The sequence below is a fragment of the Callospermophilus lateralis genome, chromosome 2, assembly GCF_048772815.1.
Source record: "Callospermophilus lateralis isolate mCalLat2 chromosome 2, mCalLat2.hap1, whole genome shotgun sequence".
NCBI lineage: Eukaryota > Metazoa > Chordata > Mammalia > Rodentia > Sciuridae > Callospermophilus > Callospermophilus lateralis.
In genome coordinates this window covers 76,429,530-76,452,309 of record NC_135306.1, presented here as the reverse complement: position 1 = coordinate 76,452,309, position 22,780 = coordinate 76,429,530, and the positions used below count along the sequence as shown (strand labels likewise).

Below are 22,780 nucleotides of genomic sequence, written 5' to 3'. Positions count from 1 at the left end.
TGGTTCACTAAAAGCACACTTGCCCAGACTATTCATATTTTCAAAATATGTTTGTTGCTCTCAGGGCTTCTGGAATACATACCCTCCAGCTATTAGTTTTGGACTTCCAAAATGTAATTTTTTGCACACCTTTGCTTCAGGTGTTTTTTTATTTGGGGAGAGGAAGAGGAGTTTGTAAAAAAAAAAAAAAAAATAAGCAATAAATCATTTTACCTTCTCCATCAAATAATTTCACTGATAATATCCTTTTTATATGCAATCTATTTAATTGCATATTTACAGACTTTCAAAACATCTCCCCACAACATATTAATCACAAAGACAAGTAATAAATTGACAGTGGGGACATCTCATAGAAGAGGTGAACCAAGACACTAAGAGTATTACCTCTAAGACAAATCAACTGAGGACACAGTATCACTTCTGCAAGACTGTAGAATAAATGTATCCCTGTTCAATTTCTGATTTGGGTCATTTGTGCTGTGGTTACATAAGAGAATGCCCTTTTACTTAGGAAGTAAACAGTGTATACAGATAAAGGGAAACACAGTCTCCAACTTATTCTTACACACTTCAGGAAAAACAATTAGAATATATGGAAAGAGTAAATGCCAAAGTCTACGATGCCTAATAATAAGAACTGGTGAATCTAGGTGACACATATACAAAGAGTTCTTCATACTGGTCTAGCAAATTTTCTACAGGTTTGAAATTATGTCTACAAATTTATTATACAAAGATATTATAAACAACATATAAACACATATCTCAAAATAAATGTATAGCCCAGTGCATCAACCTAAAATCCAGCCTATTTTCTTCAAGTATTTTTCACTAAGACACCATCAGAGACAGGGTCTGTAGATTCATTCATCTATCTTTCTAGTAACTTACTTTTTCACTTGAATAAACATTTGAGGCTTCCTTCAACCTAATGCAGTTTGTTTAAAAACTCAAAGAACAAATTCCACGTCCCCAAGAGAGGTTCAAGGCTGTTAATGTTTTCCTGCACTACCTAGCAATCAGGGATACTTTCTGGAAAACTAGAGAACTTATGTGGATGTAAACTTTCTCTAATATGCCTACTTCCTGGTTTTCTTTAAAAAATCCAATTTACATCTCTAGGATTCCAAATATACAAGCTCTTGTTTCTGTCACATCAAATGAACTGTTATTCTTTAGCTTCTTGTAAAAAAAAAAAAAAATTCAATGAATCTTTGCTCACTGCCAGCTTCTCTCTCGTTCAATACCTCTTTGATCAAGATTTTCCATCCACTCTGGAATAATCCAGAGGTAATTAGAACTTCTTACCTGCTTTAGCCCAAAAGGAGCCAATTTATCACAAACTGTCAGGGATTCCGATTTTAAATTACCAAGAGCCCAATTACCAACAGAGGCAAAGAATCTTCTTTCTAATTAAAGTGATTGATTTCTTAGCAGACTCAGTAGTATTTCACTTTTTAATTATGCTCATTCCAATCAAATGTACGAAAATTCTCATTTTATTTTCCTTCCAAAGAACATAATACAACAAACATTAATCATGAGTGATACAAGGCCAGACCCAGCAATGCCTTTGGCAGAACTGGACATCTAATCTATCAGTGGGTCTTGTCCAGCGGCCTCGGTGGCCGCTGCTTCAGCTCCAAAGAAGGGTAGAGGGATAATTATGGTTTCTCATATAGTTCACCCAGGAGCACACCAAACCTTCCAGCATCAACTATGTTGTGACAAAATGGCAATGGGTACTTCAATAAACAGTCTAGCAGGGGCATGGGGAGTTACAGACAGAACCCAGTCTCATTTCTTATGCACAGAACTGGGGTACTGAAAACAAAGCAGTGTGTGGAGGTAAACCTCAGAAACAGGGGAACCAATTTGTTTTTTCTCACTGGGATGGCATTAGAACAATTACGTGTTATAAAGAATTTTGAAAGGGAAAAATACAACTTCAGATTCAGTTCAATGAAATACAAGGAATCCAAGGAACACAAGGCAGCCTCTCGTACAGCCTCTGAAAGCCCCAAGGACACATTTGTCTACCTGGCTTTTAATCTTGAATGACAGAGCAGCCGGTTCTCTCCTACGCCCTGCTTACCAGCTGTCTGCATCCTTATCTCCCCTTCCTCCTCTTTCCACATAGTCAGCAGACTGGCATCAGCTCATTCCTTGAGACAAGAGTCGAGTGTTACACTTTGATGACTATTTTCCAGCAATCTGTATTCAAAACTTACCCCTGTGGCCAGATAAGTGGATACCCTTTGTCCATAGGAAGCTACTGACCATTTTCCAAAAGCTTGCATATTTAGGTAGTTCTAGGGAACCGCTAAGATTTTAAATTTCCACATTCAACCATGGAACCATATTTGACCATTCTAGTAAAAAATGAAATTGTATACTAAACCTTTGATATTTTAGGAAAAAAAGGGCTTGGGATGGAGCTCAGTGGTTGAGCACTTGCCTAGATGTGTGAGGCCCTAGGTTTTATCCCCACTACTACAAAAAAAGAGAAGGAAAAAAATGAAATTAAAGAAAAAAAATTGATGTGTTTGAGATTATCTCTCTCTCTGCCTTTACTACTCTAGGCTGTGTATGCAACAGTCAGGAGGACCTCCCTTAGGACCTTCAATTCATTCAGCAGACAATTATCCAGCACCTCCCAAGGGCAAGGCAGGCTGTCAAGGGCAGGAGAATCTCGACTCCTTCTCCACTGCTTTACAGGGAAGAAGACAAGTGGCCACCTCAGTAGAGTGAAGAACAGAGCTGGAGATGTTCTGATGGGACAGAAGGGTCACCATGGTGAAAACTAAGGAAAAAAAAACACTTTCAGTAAAGACACAAATGAGGTTGAGGCTGGCAGACACCTTGAAGGAAGGCTGGCTTACTGAGTGCAGGAACCACAGCATGACAAATGCAAATGCCCCCATTCCAAGAACCATGAACACAGGAGACAAGGGGTCAGGCCAGATGTGATGAAGCTGTGACAGCCAGGCTAAGAGGCCTGGGTTCTTTATGAATGAACAAGGAGAACAAGGGGAAGTCACAGTCCAACTGGCTGTGGTGGGAGAGGACAGGGCAAAGACGAGACTGCTGAAGCAATCACCAGGGCTGACCCAACAGAGCTGCCCCTGACAGCAGGACAGAAAGAAGCACAGACTGAGCAACGCAGCGCTGGCAGAGATAACAGGGATTTGCAGCCACATGTGAGGAAGGAGGCACAGTGGACACCGAGCACCACTACTGTGCGTAGACACTTAGTCGGATTCCTTGAACTGGTTGGCTTTTGCTTTAGCTAGGATTATCATTCACATCCTGCATCAAGCACTTGCTTTAAACTTTTAAATATTCCTAGATAAGAAGCAGAGTTATTTCACCCCTCCTTTTATAGATGAGAACCAAGCCCAGGAGTCTGAGACCTGACCAGAAAACTCAACTAATAATAGTGCAGAGACCGAACAAGAAGTCAGTGGAGTGCTCATTACACAATCAAACATGACAGGAAGAGAGCTCAAAACTGTCCCACTGGCATGTTTCTGGGGTAAGGGGGACAGAGTTCATAGAACTTTGCCCGGTGAGCTGGGTCAGAAGGTGGTTTGCTGATAATGTCCGTTCTAAAAGCAAAAGGAAAGCTTCCACACTGCACTCAATTTTTAAAACACAATTTCACAAGGTTCAAGTCTTACACCTTAGATTAAATTACACTATCACATGCTATTTTTGGACTCTAGTTTTCTCATCAAAACATCTTAAAATAGAAACATTTGTCTAAAAGTCAGGTAGAAGAATCATTCACAAGACTTTATTACATCTCAGGATTTTAATGTTCTTCACATTCAACATAAAATATTGACAACAGATACACAACAGGGGAAAAGACTCCAGCAAAGATCTTCTGGGAGTCCCAGTATTGTTCTGGTCACACAATACAAAGAAAACCACCAAGTGTACACAGGATAAGGGAATCTAACAGATTTTCAGTTTAATGGCATAAATGAAAAACAAAACACAATGAAACTTCTAGATTCTTTCCATGGAGCAGGTTCAAAGGGGAAAGGGGTGAAGAGGGGGTACAACTGTTCCTAATACAATGCTGTAGTACACAAGGTCAGGGATTTAACCAACTCTAAGCTTCTATATATCATTGAGAACCGTTTCATTAGAAATATAAATGCACTGAGATATAAATGAAGTGGTATTAAAAACAGACCCTACTGTATGAACATTTATATAGTAAGTCACTTATCTCTTCAAGAGAATAACAGTATAAAGACCTACAGTTTGCCCTTTTGCCTGGCCCTCCACATGCTCCCCAAATGATCAATATTAACCTTAACCCACTATGTCCCATGGATCCCATTTAGGGAATACCTAAAAAACTTAAATTGAGCAACAAATGTACCACTTCTGATAACTTTGAAATAAATATTTATGTTTTTTAAGTTCTATTTTGTTGAGAAAAGTAATAGGTGAATGACTAGTGATAATATTAATATTATTAATTAATGATTATCATTATATGTTTAATGATAATAAACTCTATAATAAGCTTTAGGTTATGATTTCCAACCTAATTTATGCACCTGTGTCAATTTCACTGAAATATTTGCAGAGTTGAAAACTTGGGATTTAATGGGTTATTCAAAGCTGCAGAACCCAGGAGACCCCACTACTCCCAGATTCTGTGCACAGAGGACCCTCACACACCCTCCATAACTAACTGCAACTGGCATAATTAAGTCCAAGCAAGTTCAAATACTGAGATCTAGCTGGAAAAAGTAGCAGCAAAGACAAAATAGGCTGAAATTCATTAGAAAAGCAAGAGGAAGATTTTTAAAACTACTTCCAGTTTGAGTCAGAATTGAGGTGACCAGTAGCTGGTGGTTGCATCAACTCGGCAGAGCTGTGGATGTCTTGCTGTTGTTCTTTGAAAATGGAATCTATAATAAGCATGTTTATTTGAAGAAACTTAACCTGTCTGTCAAGTTTTTGTAGCCATTCCCAATTACTTTAAACTCAGTATACATTATACAAAGGCAGAGAATAGGCCTCATTCATAGCTGATGCATCTCCAAAAAATTTTTCATGAAGGTGGCCAAGGTTTCAACATCTTCAGTGGTGACAGCATTATACAGAGAGACCCGAATGCCTCCCACAGACCTAGAATGACCAAAACAGATTCAATCATTAAGAATCAGAGTATCAGCTGGGTGCAATGGTGCACTCCTGCAATCAGCATCTCAGGAGGCTGAGGGAGAAGGAACACGAGTTCAAAGCCAGCCTCAGTAACTTAGCAAAGCCCTGTCTCAAAAAAATAAAAAGGGATGGGGATGTGGCTCAGTAATAAAGCACCCCTGGGTACAAAAAAAAAAAAAGAAGAAGTAGAGCATCAGGCTGGGGGTTCAATGGCAGAAAACTTGCCCAGCAAGAAAGAAGCCCTGGATCCTATCCAACACACACACACACACACACACACACACACACACACACCTAATTCAGTATCAACACAACGCTGCCTAATCATCACTCCTGAGAGCTACAGCACTGGAGGCCAACAGTGCCCAACCTTCCACCTGAAAACCCCCGACAGGTGGCATTGAGCTTCCATGTTTGAGTCATTAGAAAAAAAAAAAAAATCTCCCTTAGGCAGTGAGAGTGCTGCTCACACCTGGACTAATTCAAACTATTCACTCTTGATAAATACAAAAACTACATAAGGGGGAGAAAAGATCCATCGATGAAGATGGTGACCGTGGGGCTCGGCACCAGGCCATTCATGATCCTGCTGCAACAGCCAGACAGGGATGTGCGGCTCGCTGCTGCTGGTGCTGTGTGTGAGGACATTTATTTTTTATGGAGTATGTAAAATTAATCCTCTGGTGTTCGGCTGGAGACGCAGCAATGTTCTAACAGTAGAAAGAGTGGTGCCAGCCTCATCAGACAGGATGGCTGTGAGAGCAGTTAAGAGATTTTCAAAGGTAATTTTTAACAAAACCCCATAGAAGCTGTGACTCCACTGGAGCCAGGGAACTGTGCCCTGGGTTCTATAGACAGGAGGAAGGAATACAACTGAGACAACTGTTTCCCCCAACAAGTTAACAAAACTGCTCCTCCAAGCTGAGCAGGCTTTTGTGTTTTGTTTTGCATTTGAAAAACAAAACCAAGCCAGGCTTATGGCCCATGCCTATAATCCCAGTGCCTTGGGAAGGTGAGGCAGAAGGACAATAAATTTGAGATCAGCCTCAGGAACTCAGTGAGGCCCTAAGCAATTTAGGGAGACCCTATTTCAAAAATAAAAAATAAAAACAGCCGGGGTATGACCCAGTGGTAAAGTACCCCTGGGTCAAATCCCTGGTACCAAAAAAAAAGAAAGAAAGAAAAAGAAAAAAAATCTCTGAAGCATCTGGGTTGGAGGTGTACTCACCTATGGCCTTTCAAGGAAATCATATTGAGTTCAAGTGCTTTATCGAGAAATCTTTTCTCTAAATCATTGTCTCCTTTGGCGTTGCCAATGCGGAATGGAATATTCATCTTGCTTCTATTTTGGGGCTCCACTGGGCATCTGAAAAACACATTTCATATTCCAACTACTTTTCTGAAATGCACAGGCTATCATTAAGAAACTTACAAGTTTTTAAAAACCATTTTCTAGATGCAAGCAGAAGATTAAAACAAAACCAAAAATCTGTCCCAGGACATTTATAATTTACCTAGACAGACCAGACTCTTGCTCATGGAACAGTGGGTTAGCATTCTCCTGTAAGATTTGTATTTAATTTCTGTAAGCCTCAGTTTCCTTGGCTGAATATTGGGAATAATACCTCTACTGCAGATTAGTTGCAATAATCCAGAGATTCAACAGGTAGGAAGGATCCAACACATGGGTGCCATATAGCAAGTATGTAGGACCCTTTCTCTGTTCAGATGCAGAGGTATACGTTTGTCCTAACAGTGTTTGGAAGGCTTGAAAATAATGAGGAGCAGTTTTTAAAGGGTTTATCACCCTGTATTGTTCTAAGCTGTGTGACCTCGGCCAAGTTACCTCCCTCCTGTGCCTCACTTTCCTCCCAGAACAGTGAGAACACTATCAGAACCTTTCCTCGAGAGTTGATGTATTAAATAAACCAAGTATTAACAGAGAATTTTGAGGGCACAATTAGAAATTTTTAAAAAGATTTGGGTGCAGTGGCGCACACCTGTAATTCCAGCAACTCCACAGCCTCAAACAGGAGGATTGCAACTTCAAGGCCAACCTCAGCAACTGTGAGTCCCTAAGAAATTTAGCAAAATAAGAAATAAAAAGGGCCAGGGATGTAGTTCAGTGGTAAATTTAGTGCCCTGGGATTCAATCCTCAATAACAAAAAAAAAAAAAAAATGTTTTTGTTGTTTTGTTTTTAACAAGGTAAGGTCTAGTTCTCTACATTTTGATTCTGGCCTGGCCTTGTGAGTTGCTTTGGCCAAGGGGCTCAAAAGAAATAATTCTACCTCACACCAGCTTCTCTTCTCTCCATCTTCAACATCACTGCCACTTACACAAGTCTGAGCTAGCAGAATGGCGGTAAGTATCCCAGCCAACAGCCAGCACCAAGTGCCAGACATGTGAAACCACATTAAACCATCTGGCAACAGCTCAATTACCAGATGCCTTCAGTTTTGAGGGCTCCTGGGACCAACAGAAGCACCCAGCTGAGCTCGGCCCAACCTGCTGACCCAAAGAATAATGAGCTCAGAAAAGGGCTAAGTCGATAGTTCTGGAGTGTTCTGTGATGCAGAGATGATAATTGATATAACTGGTGCAATTTAAAGCAGCACCCAGAACATATCAAATGCTATATAAGTATCTGTTAAATGCAATAAAATTATCCTTTTACTCCCAGCACCTTACCTAAGGCACACAGAGACTCAAAAATGAATGAGAAATTTTTGTCTGGGAAAGATTAATATCTGACTTCAGTATCTGATTTGGATGATAAGCAGCCAAAATTACTCATCACTGACAACCAGAAGAGACAAATGGAAGATGAGTTGAACTGTAACTCCAGAATGAAAGAAAGGCAGAACACATGGCCCTCTCTCCCTTTTCTTACGTACATCCTATTTTATTCTTATACTTCTGTAGGCAGGATTCACTAAAATTAAACAGCAAATAAATGCAGTGGGAGAAGCCCCCTCCTGGCACAACCATGATCCCTATTACAATTAATGGGAGTCTAGTACACACTACCAGGAAGAGAGGCAAGAAGGGGAACCAAGCAACTGCAGCAGACTCAGCTCAATTCCAAGCCCCCCTTCCAAAAGGCAGCAAGTTTCATAGCTGGCATTTAAATTAAATATTCAGTGGCTACCCTCTTTTGATAATTCTGTGCCTCAGGCTCCCAATATGAGGCTCCAATCATAGAGGTGAACCAACGAAAGAGCACAGTTAAGATAAAAAATTACAAGAAATTAAGAATATGTAATTAGAGTTCACCTCCCCAGCTTACCCAACCTACCATGAAAGTAGGAGATATCACAAAACAATAATGTCATAAAAGCTAGAAATTAAAGTTGAAGTCTCCATGCAACAAACATTTACACAGCACCCGTGACCATGTCGCTGAAACAAGTGTGAGGGAGAAGGGAAAGATCAAGGGGAATTAACTGATCCCAAACTAGTGAGAGATGCTCCGCAGGGAATTAACAGCTCCACTCAAGAAGGACCAAGAGCCAAAGCCTGTGGATTCAGAGCACAGCAAGTAATTCTGCTGAGAAGGCCCACAGGTTTCAGAGGGGCTGTGGGAGATGCCAAGACAGGGAGAGGAAGAGGGAGGGCATTACGGCAGCTGCAAGGCACAGAGGCAGCAGGCAAGTTCTCCAGCTTACTTGGGGTGTGGGGTTCCTGGACAAGGTAGCAGGGGAGAGCTGCAGGGCCTGGCCCGTGGAGGGCCCTGTGGATTCACTCTGCTGGGAATTAGACCAGGTCCTTGAGCAATGAACAAGAAGTTTGCACAACAGATCTGAGTTTGAGAAAAAAAGAACTGGCAGAGACTGAGGGTGAAGAAACCGGGAGACTGAGAGACCTGCTGGAAAGCGCTTACCAAGAACTTTCTAGGTCAAAAGAAACAGGGCCTGTCCCAAACCCAGCACTGGGGAGCCTCAAGCCACTCTCTCACCATCGCCATTGTAATTTAGGAAATGCTGCATTAAGTGGCCTGGCTTTTTACTGACTTCCTGGGCCTCCTGTGGCATGAATCCCCAGGGGGAGGTCATGAAGGGACAGTTTCTCCCAAACACATCTTCTGAAAACCCTTCCCACAGAGGGGATTAGCATTCCAGAGAGCCCCCGCACCCCCAAAACACCCCAAGTACTCCCCAGGGTATTGGAGGAGGAGTACATGTGAGGCAAGGGGCAGCTTCAACAAGAGGTACTTGTCTCACAGACATGGTGAGGGTCAGGGGTACCAGAATGTCAGGCCAGTGGGCAAGGGGTTGACCCGCATATTTCAGTCTGTCCCCTCCAAAAGATATGTCAGAAATGAACAGGTAAACAATAGCGAGTACATGACAAGAGAGAAAAGCCCACAAAATAGTCATAGATCTCCATGGTTTAAAACCTTACAGTCTCCACTTACACAAATCAGAACTATCTGCCTCACACCACACTAGTGAATTCTAATGAGTCAGAGAGGTCTGAGCTGGATGTTCACATATGAACAGACGACCAGTGTAGGTCCACATCATGTCCAACCACAAGAATGGGAAGTTATACTCCATGCATGTATGATATGTCAAAATATACTCCACTGTCATGAATATCTAAAAAGGAAAGAAAAATTTTAAATATGTTTTTTAAAAAAAGGCTTAAGCTGGATGTAATTGTCCATGCCTGTAATCTCAGCAACTCAGGAGGCTAAAAGGGTGGCTGTTTAATTAATTTTAAAAAATCAATTTTAAAACTTATGTGAATAAATAAATTTTTTAAAAACTACTACTTTATGTGATTACAAATATCTGAGTAAAATTATGAAGATCTACTATCCCTTCCCAGAGGTGGCTATCAACAATAAGTTGGTGTGTGCTTCACATTTTTAGATATATAAACATGAACATGTGTCAAAATAGGTATATATGTATGCACATGTGAAAATGTATATACTTATGTAACATTTACATATACAAATGTGGGTTTCATAAACAGACTAACAGCCACATCCTTTTCTACACTTTACTCCTTTTGGCCCGTTGACATACACAGTCATCTTCCAGTGTCTGCTCAGACACCCTCACCCCCAGTGTACACATTATTCTTACTGTCTTAGTCAGCTTTTTTGCTGCTGTGACCAAAATATCTGACAAGATCAATTTTAGAGGAGGAAAAGTTCATTTGGCACTCAGAGTTTCAGAGGTCTCAGTCCACAGACTGACTCCATTGTTCCAGGCCCAAGGTGAGGCAGAACGTCAAGACAGAAGAGGGGGGCACAGGAAAGTAGCTCAGGACATGACAGGAAGCAGAGAGACTCTGCTCACCAGGAACAAAATGTATTTCCCAAAGGCAGCCCTAGTGACACATCTCCTTCAGCTACACCCTGCCTGCCTACAGTTACCACTCAGGTAATGCCTATCTAGGATTAATGCACTGATTAGGTTAAGGCTCTGACAACTCAATCATTTCACCTCTAAACTTTTTGCACTGTCTCACACATGAGCTTTTGGAGGACACTTCATATCTAAACCATAACTCTTACTATGCATGGATCCTACTAAACTTTCTCGAATCCCAACTGACAGGCATGGTGGCCGTGCTCTGCAGATTTTTCACTATCCCATCCTATAGTGGACCCCCAGCGGCTCAATTCTGTGCACACGGCTGCATCCAACAGGATTCTGGGGTAGGGTGGCTGCTAGACATAATATCTCTGGCAAGTTTGCTTTGAATTTTGATGGATATTGCAAACGTTGCCACAGATTTGCTCAGATTAATATTTCCATCCCACTGTGGTCCTTTGCCAGCACCAAAGGTTATCAATTACTTTTTAATTTCTACCAATCAAAGGTAAAAAAAATACACCTCATGATTTTAATCTGCACTTCCTAAAGAATTAATGAACTTGGGCATTTTTTGGTGTGTGTTAACCTGCTGTATTTCTTCTGGATTGTTTACTTAAACCAGTAGCAACACCCTTTGCCCTAATTTGTACTTGGTCATCCTTTTCAGTCAGTTGTGGGTTCTTGCCTATATTAAGGATGGCAACCTTTTTGTTATATAGTGCAAAACTTTTCTCATGTCTGACATTTGTTTTTGTTCACTATGTAAAATTTTAAGATTTTTGTGAAATTAAATGTCAGTTTTTACTTTATTGCTTTTGAGATTAATAGTTTGTTTTTAGTTAAGGCCTCTGTATTCCTAAAGTTAAAAAAGACTCACCAACATTTTTTTTTCTTGGTATTAGAGACTGAACCCAGGAACCTAGGGGCACTTCATCCCTGAGCTCCATCCCCATGTCCTTTCATTTTTTAATCTTGAGACAGGGTCTCACCAAGTTGTTGAGGCTGGCCTCAAACTTGTGATCCTCCTGCCTCAGTCTCCTAAATCACTGGGATTACAGGTGTGCATAATTGCAACCAGCTTAGAACTTTCTGACTAATTAGATTTATTTTTGAGTATGGCATGATGCAAATAATGCTAATTTGTTTAAATTAATTTATCATGGCTTCAAACAGCATGTTATAAATATTTTTTAGCTAACTTAACATGCAGTTGATTCCCAAGTAAACATGGGCATTTATGAGCTTCTTTTTTGGGGGAAGGATGGGGTTCTGGGGATTAAACTCAGGGGCACTCTACAACTGAGCTACATCCCCAGCCCTATTTTGTATCCTGTTTAGAGACAGGGTCTCACTGAGATGCTTAGCACCTCACTTTTTGCTGAGCTGGCTTTGAACTCCCAATCCTCTTGTCTCAGCCTCCTGAGCCACAGGGATTACAGGCATGCACTACTGTGCCCAGCCATTTATGAACTTCTTTAACTCACCTATTGTCTATCCCTGTGCCAGTGCCCCTGTGTAAATTAACAAGGCTTTATATAACTATAATAGATAATGTGCTAAGTTCATCCTGTACCATTTTCTATTTTTAAAGTTTTTAAGCCATTCTTTTGCTTTAACTTGAACAGGTGGACATTTGGATTGATTTCTAAATATTTTATTTTTTTATTTATTTATTTATTTATTTATTTATTTATTTATTGGTACCAGGATTGGACCCAGGAGTGCTTAAACAATAAGCTACATCCAGAGCCCTTTTTATTATTTTTTATTTTGAGACAGTGTCTCACTAAGTTGCTTAGGGCCTCACTAAGTTGCTTAGGGCCTCACTAAGTTGCTGAGGCTAGCATTGAACTTGCAATGCTCCTGCCTCAGCCTCCTGAGCAGATTGGATCACAGGCATACGCCACCACACGTGGTGATATTTTATAATTCTGAGTCTGTTAGGAATTCCATCTTTATTGCGTGTTTGTGGAGAATGGAATCACAACTGAGCTCTAAGTGATCACACTTCTGCAACTGATCATCCCTAAGGTTTTTTTGCTGGTTCTTGCACTTTTAATATAGAAAGTCACACCGTCTGCCATCTGTGATTTTTTTTTTTCATTTCTTTGGTGTAGTAATTAAAGAGCCACACAGGCCCTGGTATCATAGTGCCCACCCACCTCACATTCGTACCCAGGCTGATCCCATTTCCCAGCTGGGACTTATCCTGTCTGTGCCTCTGTCAGATGTGCTTCCTGTCTACTTCACAGGGCAGCAATGGCAATAAAGTGTGTAAAAAGCCTATGTGTAAAGTGCCTGGTACTCCACACCTGCTTCATTTTAATTTAGTCTTCACTAGATCTATCACATGCTTCCTTCTCTTTCCTAAGAAGGCAACCAAGGTGACCTCACATCTGGATAAGGAATCTGCCTCTTGATCATCCTTATGATGAGAGAGTTAATATCTAATGTATGTTAAGCACTGTGTGTCAGGAACATCCAAAGTGCTTTACACATTAACAACCACAAATAGTAATATGAAGAGCCAACTCATGTGGAGGAATACTCACACGGTGCCACTGTTTCCAGTGCTTTATGCAAATTAAGCAGCACAAGAGCCCATCCTCTTTACTTATTATATACTCTATATCACAGGCATTGACATTTAATCCTCATGACAATCATAAGACACATGTGCCATTATTATATTCACTGCACAGATGAGGAAACTGAGGCTTACGACAATCAAGTCATCTGCTCAGGGTTGCATGCCAGTAGTGGCAATATGGGGCTTCGAGGCCCAAGACACTATGCTATGCTGCCACCTGGACTCAACTCCAGGTCACCAGTGTCATGGGAGTGGTTAGGCTGTGGAATGAACTTGGGGACTTCAAGGGTTGTCTCAACTAGTCCAAGAATTCCCCGTTGGGTCACTGGTAGGTTGTTGCAGTCCCCAATAAGCCACTCAGAGAGGCTTAGGAAAGGGGCTGCCTTACAGGTTAGGGAGCATAAAGGGAGAGGAGGTTTATGACAAAGATAAAAGCAAGAAGCAAAGACAATAGCAAATTGCAAATCATGATCTGTCTCTCAGTATTCCAGGCCAACTTTTGTGTGTATGTGGGTACCAGGGATTAGCAACTCAGTGAGGCCCTAAGCACTGCTATCCCCACCTCCAGGGACACTTCACCACTGAGCCACATCCCCAGCCCTATTTTATATTTTATTTAGAGACAGGGTCTCACTGAGTTGCTTAGTGCCTCACTTTTGCTGAGGCTGGCTTTGAACTCTCAATCCTCCTGCCCCAGCCTCCCAAGTTGCTGGAATTACAGGCATGCACCACCTTGCCCAGCTTCAGGGCCATCTTGCCAAACTATTTCCATAGTTCAAAAGAAGAGTGAAGAGTTTCCTGAGAGCTCAGTGGCGCACAGGAACAGCTAGAGAGTCTCCCGCTTTTAGTAAACAGAGGAGACAGAGCTAGCACCTGCTCTGGACTCCTCAGGAAATGTCAGTCTGAGATGACATTTTTTAGGCAGGTGGTTGACAGGGTGACATTTTCATGTCTGTACTCCTCCTAAGAAATAGTGAAGCTACAGCTAATAGACTGCTCTCCACTACATAATAACCACCAAATGTTTCCACTCATTCAGGTTCTGAGCACTTTGGGGGAGTCAGGGATGGTGATTTCTTCTTCTAGGTATCTCAGGAGCCTAGAGCAAGGCTAGCCCAGGGTACTCAGGAGCCATCTGCAGGATGGATGGTGAGGTGGACAGATAAACAGGAAGATGGGCGGGTGAATAAGTGACTGGCTAGATGGCTGAGTAAATGGGTGCACAGGAAGGTAGATAGATGGGTCGACAGCGGAGTGAAGAAATGGACCAAAAACATCCCAGACCTCTCCATGACTTCCATTCAATCCCAGCATAAGCCATTGCCACCAAGAGGCCCACTGACTGCTCCCTAATACACTGTGCTTCCTCCCTCAATGCCTTTTGGAATCCTCCCTGCCTTCCAAGTCCCTACAAGTACTCCCGCCCATTTCTCGGCCTAATTCTACTCACACCAAGGCTCCAGCTCATCCAAAAGCTCTCTCTTCCCCTCCAACCCAACAATATCACCCTGTTCCAAGTTCATGCCACATCCCTTAGCCCTTGGCTCTGAACTCCTTGGACCATTTCCTGCTAATCATGCATAGCTCCTATAAGCACTGCTATCCCCACCTCCATACAGAGGGTAGGATGGAAGCTTCCCCAAGACCAAGCCTCTGTTGCACAGAACTGCAGAATAGGCAGGAAGGTGCAGTGTGCATCTCTTCCCCAAAATGGCACATGCAGCAGAACCCAAAGGCCCAGATATCCAGCCAAGCCCAATTCCCCCAGGGCTTATGGCTAGAGGCCACTGGATGCCAAGAACTCACAGATGTAGGCAACAGGCATTTCAGGGGAAAGGTGGCAGCACTATGCTGCTTCCACCCCGGCTGTCCAGAGTCCACTCCACATCTCAACCATGGATGGTACAGAGTCATGACAAGTCGTGGTTGAAACACACATTCCCAGTTAGAACTGAAGCATTATATTTTCTATCCCATGTGACCCATGTAATAAAGAGAGTGCAAATTTCCCCATTACTGCAGGGGCATACATATATTTTTGTTATAACAGTAAAACTCAAAGATATAAGAACATTAAAAATGAGGGTCCTAAGTCATGTGTAGTAGCAAAAGCCTGTAGTCCCAGCTACTTAGGATGCTGAGACATGAAGATCACTTGAGCCCAGAAATTCAAAGCCAGCCTGGGCAACAGTGAGATGTCATGTGAAAAAAAAAAATCAAGGGTCCTGGTTTGATAACTGAGTGTCAACCTAAACACTCACACACTGCACACGCCACACTAGATGGCAACGATGCCTGGGACACTCTCTGGGTCCCATGCTCCTCAGCACTAGGTGCCTCACATCTGCATTTTGGTGAGAAGTCTGCTGTGGTAGGTTGGATGGTGACCCCATGACCAGGTCCCACCCCTAGAATCTGTGAATCTTAAACTATTTGGAAAAAGAGTCTTTGCAGGCATAAATAGAAGGATCTGGAGATGAGATCATCCTGAGCTACCCAGAGTGGGAGTGCTAAATCCAATGACCAGTTCTTATCAGAGAGAGAAGAGGACCCAAGCAGAAAGGAGAAAGGCATGTGAAGACAGAGGCGGAGAGTGGGGTGAGGCAGCCCCACCTGGTGCCACTAGAGGCTGAAAGAGGCAGGAAATGGATTCTCCCCTGGAGTCTGTGGAGGAAGCAAAGCTCTGCTGACATCTTGTCTGGCCTCCACAATGGAATTTCTATTATTTTAAGCACTTTGTTATGGCCGTCCTAAGAAACTGATACAAGACCCGTCCATTCTCTGTAGCTCACGCAGGTGCTGGCAATGGTCAAGACATGTTCATCAATCACTTTGTCAGGAAAATATTAACTAGGAGTACACCTGTGCCACAGCCAATTCTACTCCTACAGGCCTGGGATGGAGCATCTGTCCTACAGTAATGGAGGCAGGCAGGCGTGGGCAATTATACCAGGGGACTCCAACAGGAGGACTCAAATAAAGCTGAAAGCTTCCAGCAAGTGACACACAGAGGAAGGAGGGAGTAGAAGGGACTTATCCCAGGGGGCACACCGAGATTCTTCCCCAGGGCAATATCTTTGGAGTGAGAAAAGCCATTACCCACTGGGACCTGGATCCCCAAACCTGGGTTTCAGCAGTGGGGTGCAGCAGGGAAGAACTCACCTTCCTGCTCACAGGTGCGCACATACTCACCAGTATGTCACTGTCTTAGGGAAAGGTGATTATGGCTGTTTTTCAAAGGTAAACAGTTTTAAATTCAGAAGAGGCAAAACGTGGGATAAAACACCATTGACTTACACATAGAATCCTTGAGAATTATCAATGATCTCATAGATCTTCTGAGATTTGAGGGAGCTGAGCTTCTCCATAGCTGCTGTCCCACCATTGTTCTTAATCCACTCCAGGACCAAGCCCATAACATAAATGCTAGAATTAAAATTAAAACAAAAAGCCATTAATGCAAATTGTTACCTTTCAAATAAATTGGTACCTTGCATTAAGACAATCTTAAAAACATTATTAGAAACAGAAAAAGATAGCTGGGCCGGGCAGTTGCATGTCTATAATCTCAGCTTCTAGAGAGGCTAAGGCAGGAGGATCAAAAATTTGAGACCAGCCTAGGTATCTTTTGTGAGTCCCTGTCTCAAAAAATAAAAAGGGCTGGCTCCATAGTAGAATGCCCTTGGATTTAATTCTCAATACTAAAAAAAATAAAATAAAATTAAGGAAAGAGACAAGATAAATGCAGACCACATGTAAACAAGAGGATGTCATGAGGCAAGGAATGGTCAATACAATTCTAAATCTCTAAGGGCCGTTCAATGGATGTCACATCAGTCCCTTTCTGTCTAGCCCAGCTCTAATGCAAACTCTCCATGACACCTAGAACATACTTCCCACAACAAATCATCAGAGTCCAGCTCCCCAACTTCTTCCAGGGTTAACTCTTCACTTCCTAAACTCTGATCCCAGATGCCCTTGCCTATAATACCTGTATAGCTTATCACTCAGTCCTTATTTTATACTTCTGTGTGTCTGGGTTTTGGGCTATGCTTGAAAGGCTGAAAGTTCACACTGTTCACCTTTTCTACCTCATAGACCCAGCTCAGAGCCTTCCACCTAGCAGATGTGGTATGGCACAATGATTAAGGAAGGCCATGGCTCCCAGTTACAGTCTAGACCCCAATCCCAGTGCTGCTGTTTATACACATACTACATAGCCACCTTGGGAATCTAAGCCTAGGCTTTCCTACCTAACATGCAAATTCCCAACAAGTCTTGCTCCCCTGGTCTCAAAGTTGGGCATGGAACCTCTCCAGACCAATTAGAAACTACCCTGGGGCATGGGAACATAGCTCAGTGGTGCAGCACTTGCCTAGCATGTGTGAGTTCAATCCCCAGCAATGTAAAAAATAAATAAATGAATAAGTAAGTAAGTAAATAGTAGGAACTTCCCTGGGATTTTCTCTCACCCAGGAGTGAGAAGAGAGGCAAAATCATGGGTTGGTGATACTGTAAGGCATAAGATAAGAGCCCTAGGGGATCTCACTTCTAGGAAACATTTGAAAGAAGTTCAGCTGAAAAAAAATTGAAGCCAACATTCCAGCTGAGAAGCAGGAAATGGAGAGCAAACCAGGCACCTATGATCCCAGGGACTCAGAAGGCTGAGACAGGAGGAGAGGAAATTCAAGGCGAGCCTCAGCAACTTAGTGAGTCCCAGTCTCAAAATAAAAACATAAAGAGGGCTGGAGGTATGGCTCGGTGGCAAAACACTCATGGGTTCAATCCCCAATACCACAAAAATGAAAATAAAAGAAATGGAGAGCGGATGGTATAGTGTTGATGATCTGTGTTCCTGGTTCGGAGGGGCCTGGCTGCACCCCAGTCCCTCCAACAACTTGCTTGGGCCCAACCCTTTCTGAACTAAGCATTTTAACTCCCTATCCCCTGCAAGAACTGCATTTAGCACAGAGCCTGGCACAGGCAGATGGGCACCCAAATGGCAGCTAGTGGTGTCTTTGTTGTTGGGTGCCCAAGACTAAGCCCAAAACACACAGAATTGAAGATTAGTGGATGGTTCTGCCCAGCAGTCTTCCGAATGTCCCATCTTTAAAAAGGAACTATGTCCTTCCATGTGTCCTTCACTGACTACAGGTCACTGGCAAGACACCACCCTCCTTGAGTTGGGAGTTTGGAGGAGGTCAGCTCTCAGCTATGCTGTCTCCAGAAGGGGCAGGACAAAGGTCCTCTGGGAATTAGGCAAGAATTTGATGGAAGTCAATGCTCAGCAAAAACGGATGGCACTGCCTGAGCCCAGCTGCCCCCTTATTTACTGATACCTTCAGTCTACCAACACCAGGACAGGTGCTCACAGGAGAGCCCAGGACTGGAAGATGTTCCAACAGCCAAAGGCTTAAGACAGGAAGTTCCTGATACTGACTGGCTCTCAGACTCCCTAAACTGGGTGGGCCAAAAACTCAAGTTATATTAGCTTTTCATCACTGTGACATAAGTTCCTGATAAGAACAATTCAGAAGAAGGAAGATTTATTTTGGCTCGTAGTTTCAGAAGTTTTAGTTCATGGTCAGTTGGACTTGCTTTGGGCCTAAGGTGAGGCAGAATATCTTGGCAAAGGGTGTCAGCCAGGAAGCAGAGGGAGTAAGAAAAAGAGGAAGGAGGGAGGAAGACCCAGGGAGAAGATACAGTTCCAAGGGCACACCCCCAGTGATCTACTTGCTCCAACCATGCCACACCTGCCTACAGTTCCCATAATTTCCCATTAGTCTCTTCAGCTAGCAATGGATTAATCCACTGAGGAGGTCAGAGACACCACTATACCATTTTTACAGATGAGGAAAGTGAGACTGAGAGTTCTCCAGAATACCACACCACTATTAAAAAGAAAAAAAAAGAAGGTAGGCATTTGAGCTACCATGGGAGAGTGCCCATGGCATATTGCTGGGTGGGGGAAAGGAATTCACTTAAGTCTGAATGCATTTGAACAATTAAATATATGGCTCAGTATACAATCAGCCCTCCATATCTGTGAGTTCATCATCATGAACTCAACCAACCCTAGACAGAAAATATTTAGAAAAAAAAATATTGTGTCTGGGGGCTAGGGTTGGAGCTCAGTTGGTAGAGCATTTGCCTTGCATGTGTGAGGCACTGGATTCGATTCTCAGCAACACATAGAAACAGGTGAATAAAACAAAGGTATTGTGCCTGTATGCAACTAAAAAAAAAAAAAGAGTGGATGTTTAAAAAAAAATTATGTCTGCACTGAACATGTAAAAAAAACCTTTTTTCTTATCATTATTTTCTGTACAACACAGTATTACAACTATTTACATAGCATTTGCATCATACTGGGTATTCAAGTAATCCAGAGATTATTTAAAGTATGTAGGAGGATGTGCACGGGCTATGTGCAAATACTACACCATTTTAGATAAGGGACAGGAACGTCTGAGAATTTTGGTATCCATGGAACCAATCCCTGATGGACACTGAGGGAAGACTGGATTTGCATATGCCCAGTTAAGAATCTATCAAGATACACGACAAGCAGTTAAAGTGGTTACCCTGGTGACTTGCTCACTTGGAAGTCTTTGCTAGGAGTATGTGCTACTTTCACAAATTTCTTAAAGGAATACAACCTACTGCCATGTGCCAGGGCTTTGAACAGCATTCCCCAGAAAGTCCTGTGGGAAACTCCCGTGGGAAACTCCCGTGGGAAACTCCTGAAGGTTTGATTCTGCAGAGGAGCTTCTGGTTGAGGACACTGTGGCACAATTTTCTCCAGAACTAATGAAAGCAACCAGAGAGCAGAGCACTTTTCCCAGAGCTGGTTTCACTACTAATCTACACCCCTGCGGATTCTAGGACTCCAGGTTTCTTGCATGTCACCCAGGGTAAGGGAACCTGGGACAAGCTAAGCCCTCTGGACAGACCTACAGACTTCATCTCTACCTCCCATTCTGGTAACAAAGGTGACCTGAGTTAATCATTTCTTCACTTCATAATTTTATTGAAATAAAAATAATTGAATTAAAAATGCATTACTTGCCCTCATACTGAAACTGGGAGGTTTAGTAGTTTTGATAAGTAAAAAATGTTTTGTGGAGTTAGAAGGGACATTTAGGCATCTTTTCCTCTGCCCGCTAACTGAGTTTAATGTGTTCTACCAAGGGGTTAAAGAGAACGACACTGTGGCCCTTTATTCCACCCCAGTTCATTGCTCAGGGCTACAGAGAGCTATTTGTAGCCCAGTTTATCCAGCACAGTTAAAACAAAGTTCTCAGGGCCCGTGGTATTTCAGCTCTGACAAACACAAATAAAACAAACAAAATAAATCCATAGCATATTTTCAAAGCTGGAGCCTTATCTACCTATGTGTTAGGAAGTATGCTAGGTGCCTTACCAACCTCGTCAAAGACTGGGGAGAGTACCTGGCATAAATCTCTCTGTCCATGTGGAAAAGGTTTTCCCTGGGGACTTCCTCTCCTTCAATGCTGAAGCACTCAAATGAACTCCAAGCACAACCCACAGACTCATGGTTATTCCTCAATCTTGCAGAATTGTACAGAACTTTTCTCCTCTTGTCTTCTTTTAAGGTATAACAGGGGGAATATTGGAGTCAAAATTCATTTAGCCATACCAACTTGCCTTAAGACATTTTCAATTATCACTATTTTATCTGTTTGTGAGAGAGATTTTGCCCCTTTCAGCTCTGGGAAAGGAATCCTGCCTCTCCTTAAGTGGTGCTCCTCGCCCCAGTGCACCAGCTGAGGGGTTCAAGTCAGTCAAGGCCCAACAGGGGGCTGGTAGGGGTTCACTCTTCCAGGAGGACTTTCTGTATCTCCAGCCATTTTCATCTCCCGCTAGAATCTCACTGTTCTCACTAAGCCATTTTCACCCTAACAGCAAAAAATGTGTTCAATTTTTTAAAATATGCTTCAAGGTAGCTCTTAGAAAAGGTGCCTAAGGGAGCAAGTGTTCACCCTGTCCCTCCAGGCTGTTCTTTGAACAGAACTTACTGGCCTTGATGCACATTTCAGGGACAGTACTCATTCCCTGTGCCTCCCACCTCCTTGCTTCAAAAGGCAGTGGTGGCTTTGGCCTCCCCCTGAAAGACTAACCTAACTTCCAGGCAGGTACCCCAGCTCCACCTCCAGGTACCCTTCCAAGTAAGGATGGCCACCTCCTCTCTCCTGCCCCACAGAGCCTGACAAAGCCCTTCTCTAGGATCCCTGCCCTTGAAGTCTCCCACTGGACCTGCACCACTGAGCCTGCCCAGTCTGCTCCCTGACCACTGACCAGTGGTGCTACCTCCCTGCCTAGAGCCCTGTGGTAAACCAAGGGAGTAGGAGACAGAATTCAGCCCGCCCTGACACACTCGCACTTCAGCAATATTTTCAGCCAAGGTACAAGATAGTAGAGTTTAGAGATGACCAGGAGAATTAGCCCTAGAACATCCCTGAGGAAAATGGGGGACACACAATGAGGATCTGCTCTGTATCTGGATTTCTGCAGAAATTTCCACTGGAGTTCTAACTGTGGAAAAAAAGAAAATCTCCTTTCTTTCTTATAGTAGACTCTATGGGAGACATTCTCCACAAGCAGCACCTAGGGGAGGAGAGAGCTTTAACAAAGTCCTAACCCAGATGGAACTACTAAATGCATAGGCCTACCCACCCCTTTAAGTTTAAGAGAACTTTGGCCCCTCATGGAAAAATCCTATAGAATAGAAGAACTGGACTCATTCTCCTAAGACAGAATCCTTTAAAAAACAAATCTACTCTGGTCATTTTGCAAAATACCAAAGTACAGGGTGGAAGGCACCCAGGCTGCCTGGGCTCAAATCCCAATACTGCCATTTCTTAGAATGTGACCTCAGCTTCCTCCCTTGCAAAATGGAAACAGTAATAGTATCCACCTCCTATGTGATTGGGAGGATTAATGGGGTCCCACACATAAAAGTACCACTGTTTTTACATCATAGTTGCCTGGAAAGATAAATTAATACACTCTGGCACTTCCCTTTTGTCACACTGCCCCTGCTGAGGCTCCGGGAACTAACAACAGAAATAAAGCAGCTTGGCCAGGCATGATGGTGCATGCCTGTAATCCCAGAGACTTGGGAGGCTGGGGCAGGAGGATCACGAGTTCAAAACCAGCTTCAGCAACAGCGAAGCACTAAGCAACTCAGTGAGACCTGTCTCTAAACAAAATACAAAAAAGGGCTGGGGATACGGCCCAGTCAGTAGTTAAGCAACCCTGGGTTTAATCCCCAGTACCAAAAAAAAAAAAAAGAAAGAAAGCAGCTGACATATATAAGTCATCAAGTATCAGGTACTTACTAAGATAGATAGATAGATAGATCACATAATCCTCACAGTAACCCATTGAGGATGGTACGGTTATTACTCCCAATATCAGACAGGTAGGGACTTCCTAAGGTCACACAGTTACTAAGTAGCAGAATTTCCCAATCAAGGGTGAAATACTAGGCATCATGAAGGTTTTCACAAAAATCTGGAAGTGAAAAGACTCTAAAGCAGGGCAACCTTTCTCTCCCTGAGATACTGCAATGCAGGTTCCTACCAACTGAAGAGAAGCCAGCTACAGTTCATAAAAGGACAGGAGTTCAAGCCAGTGTGGCC

General features: G+C 42.8%; 1 protein-coding gene across 1 annotated transcript in view; it reads right to left on the bottom strand.

Moving 5' to 3' along the window:
• Positions 1–3,815: 3,815 nt before the first annotated feature.
• Psat1 (phosphoserine aminotransferase 1) overlaps positions 3,816–22,780 on the bottom strand; it is a 28,037-nt gene continuing 9,072 nt past the window's right edge. The window contains exons 7-9 of the mRNA XM_076843503.2: positions 16,413–16,541; positions 6,422–6,559; positions 3,816–5,157 (exon numbers count right to left, since the gene is read on the bottom strand). Of these exons, the coding sequence (XP_076699618.1) occupies positions 5,052–5,157; positions 6,422–6,559; positions 16,413–16,541 (373 nt within the window). The 3' untranslated portion in view covers positions 3,816–5,051. The remainder of the gene's footprint in view (positions 5,158–6,421; positions 6,560–16,412; positions 16,542–22,780) is intronic.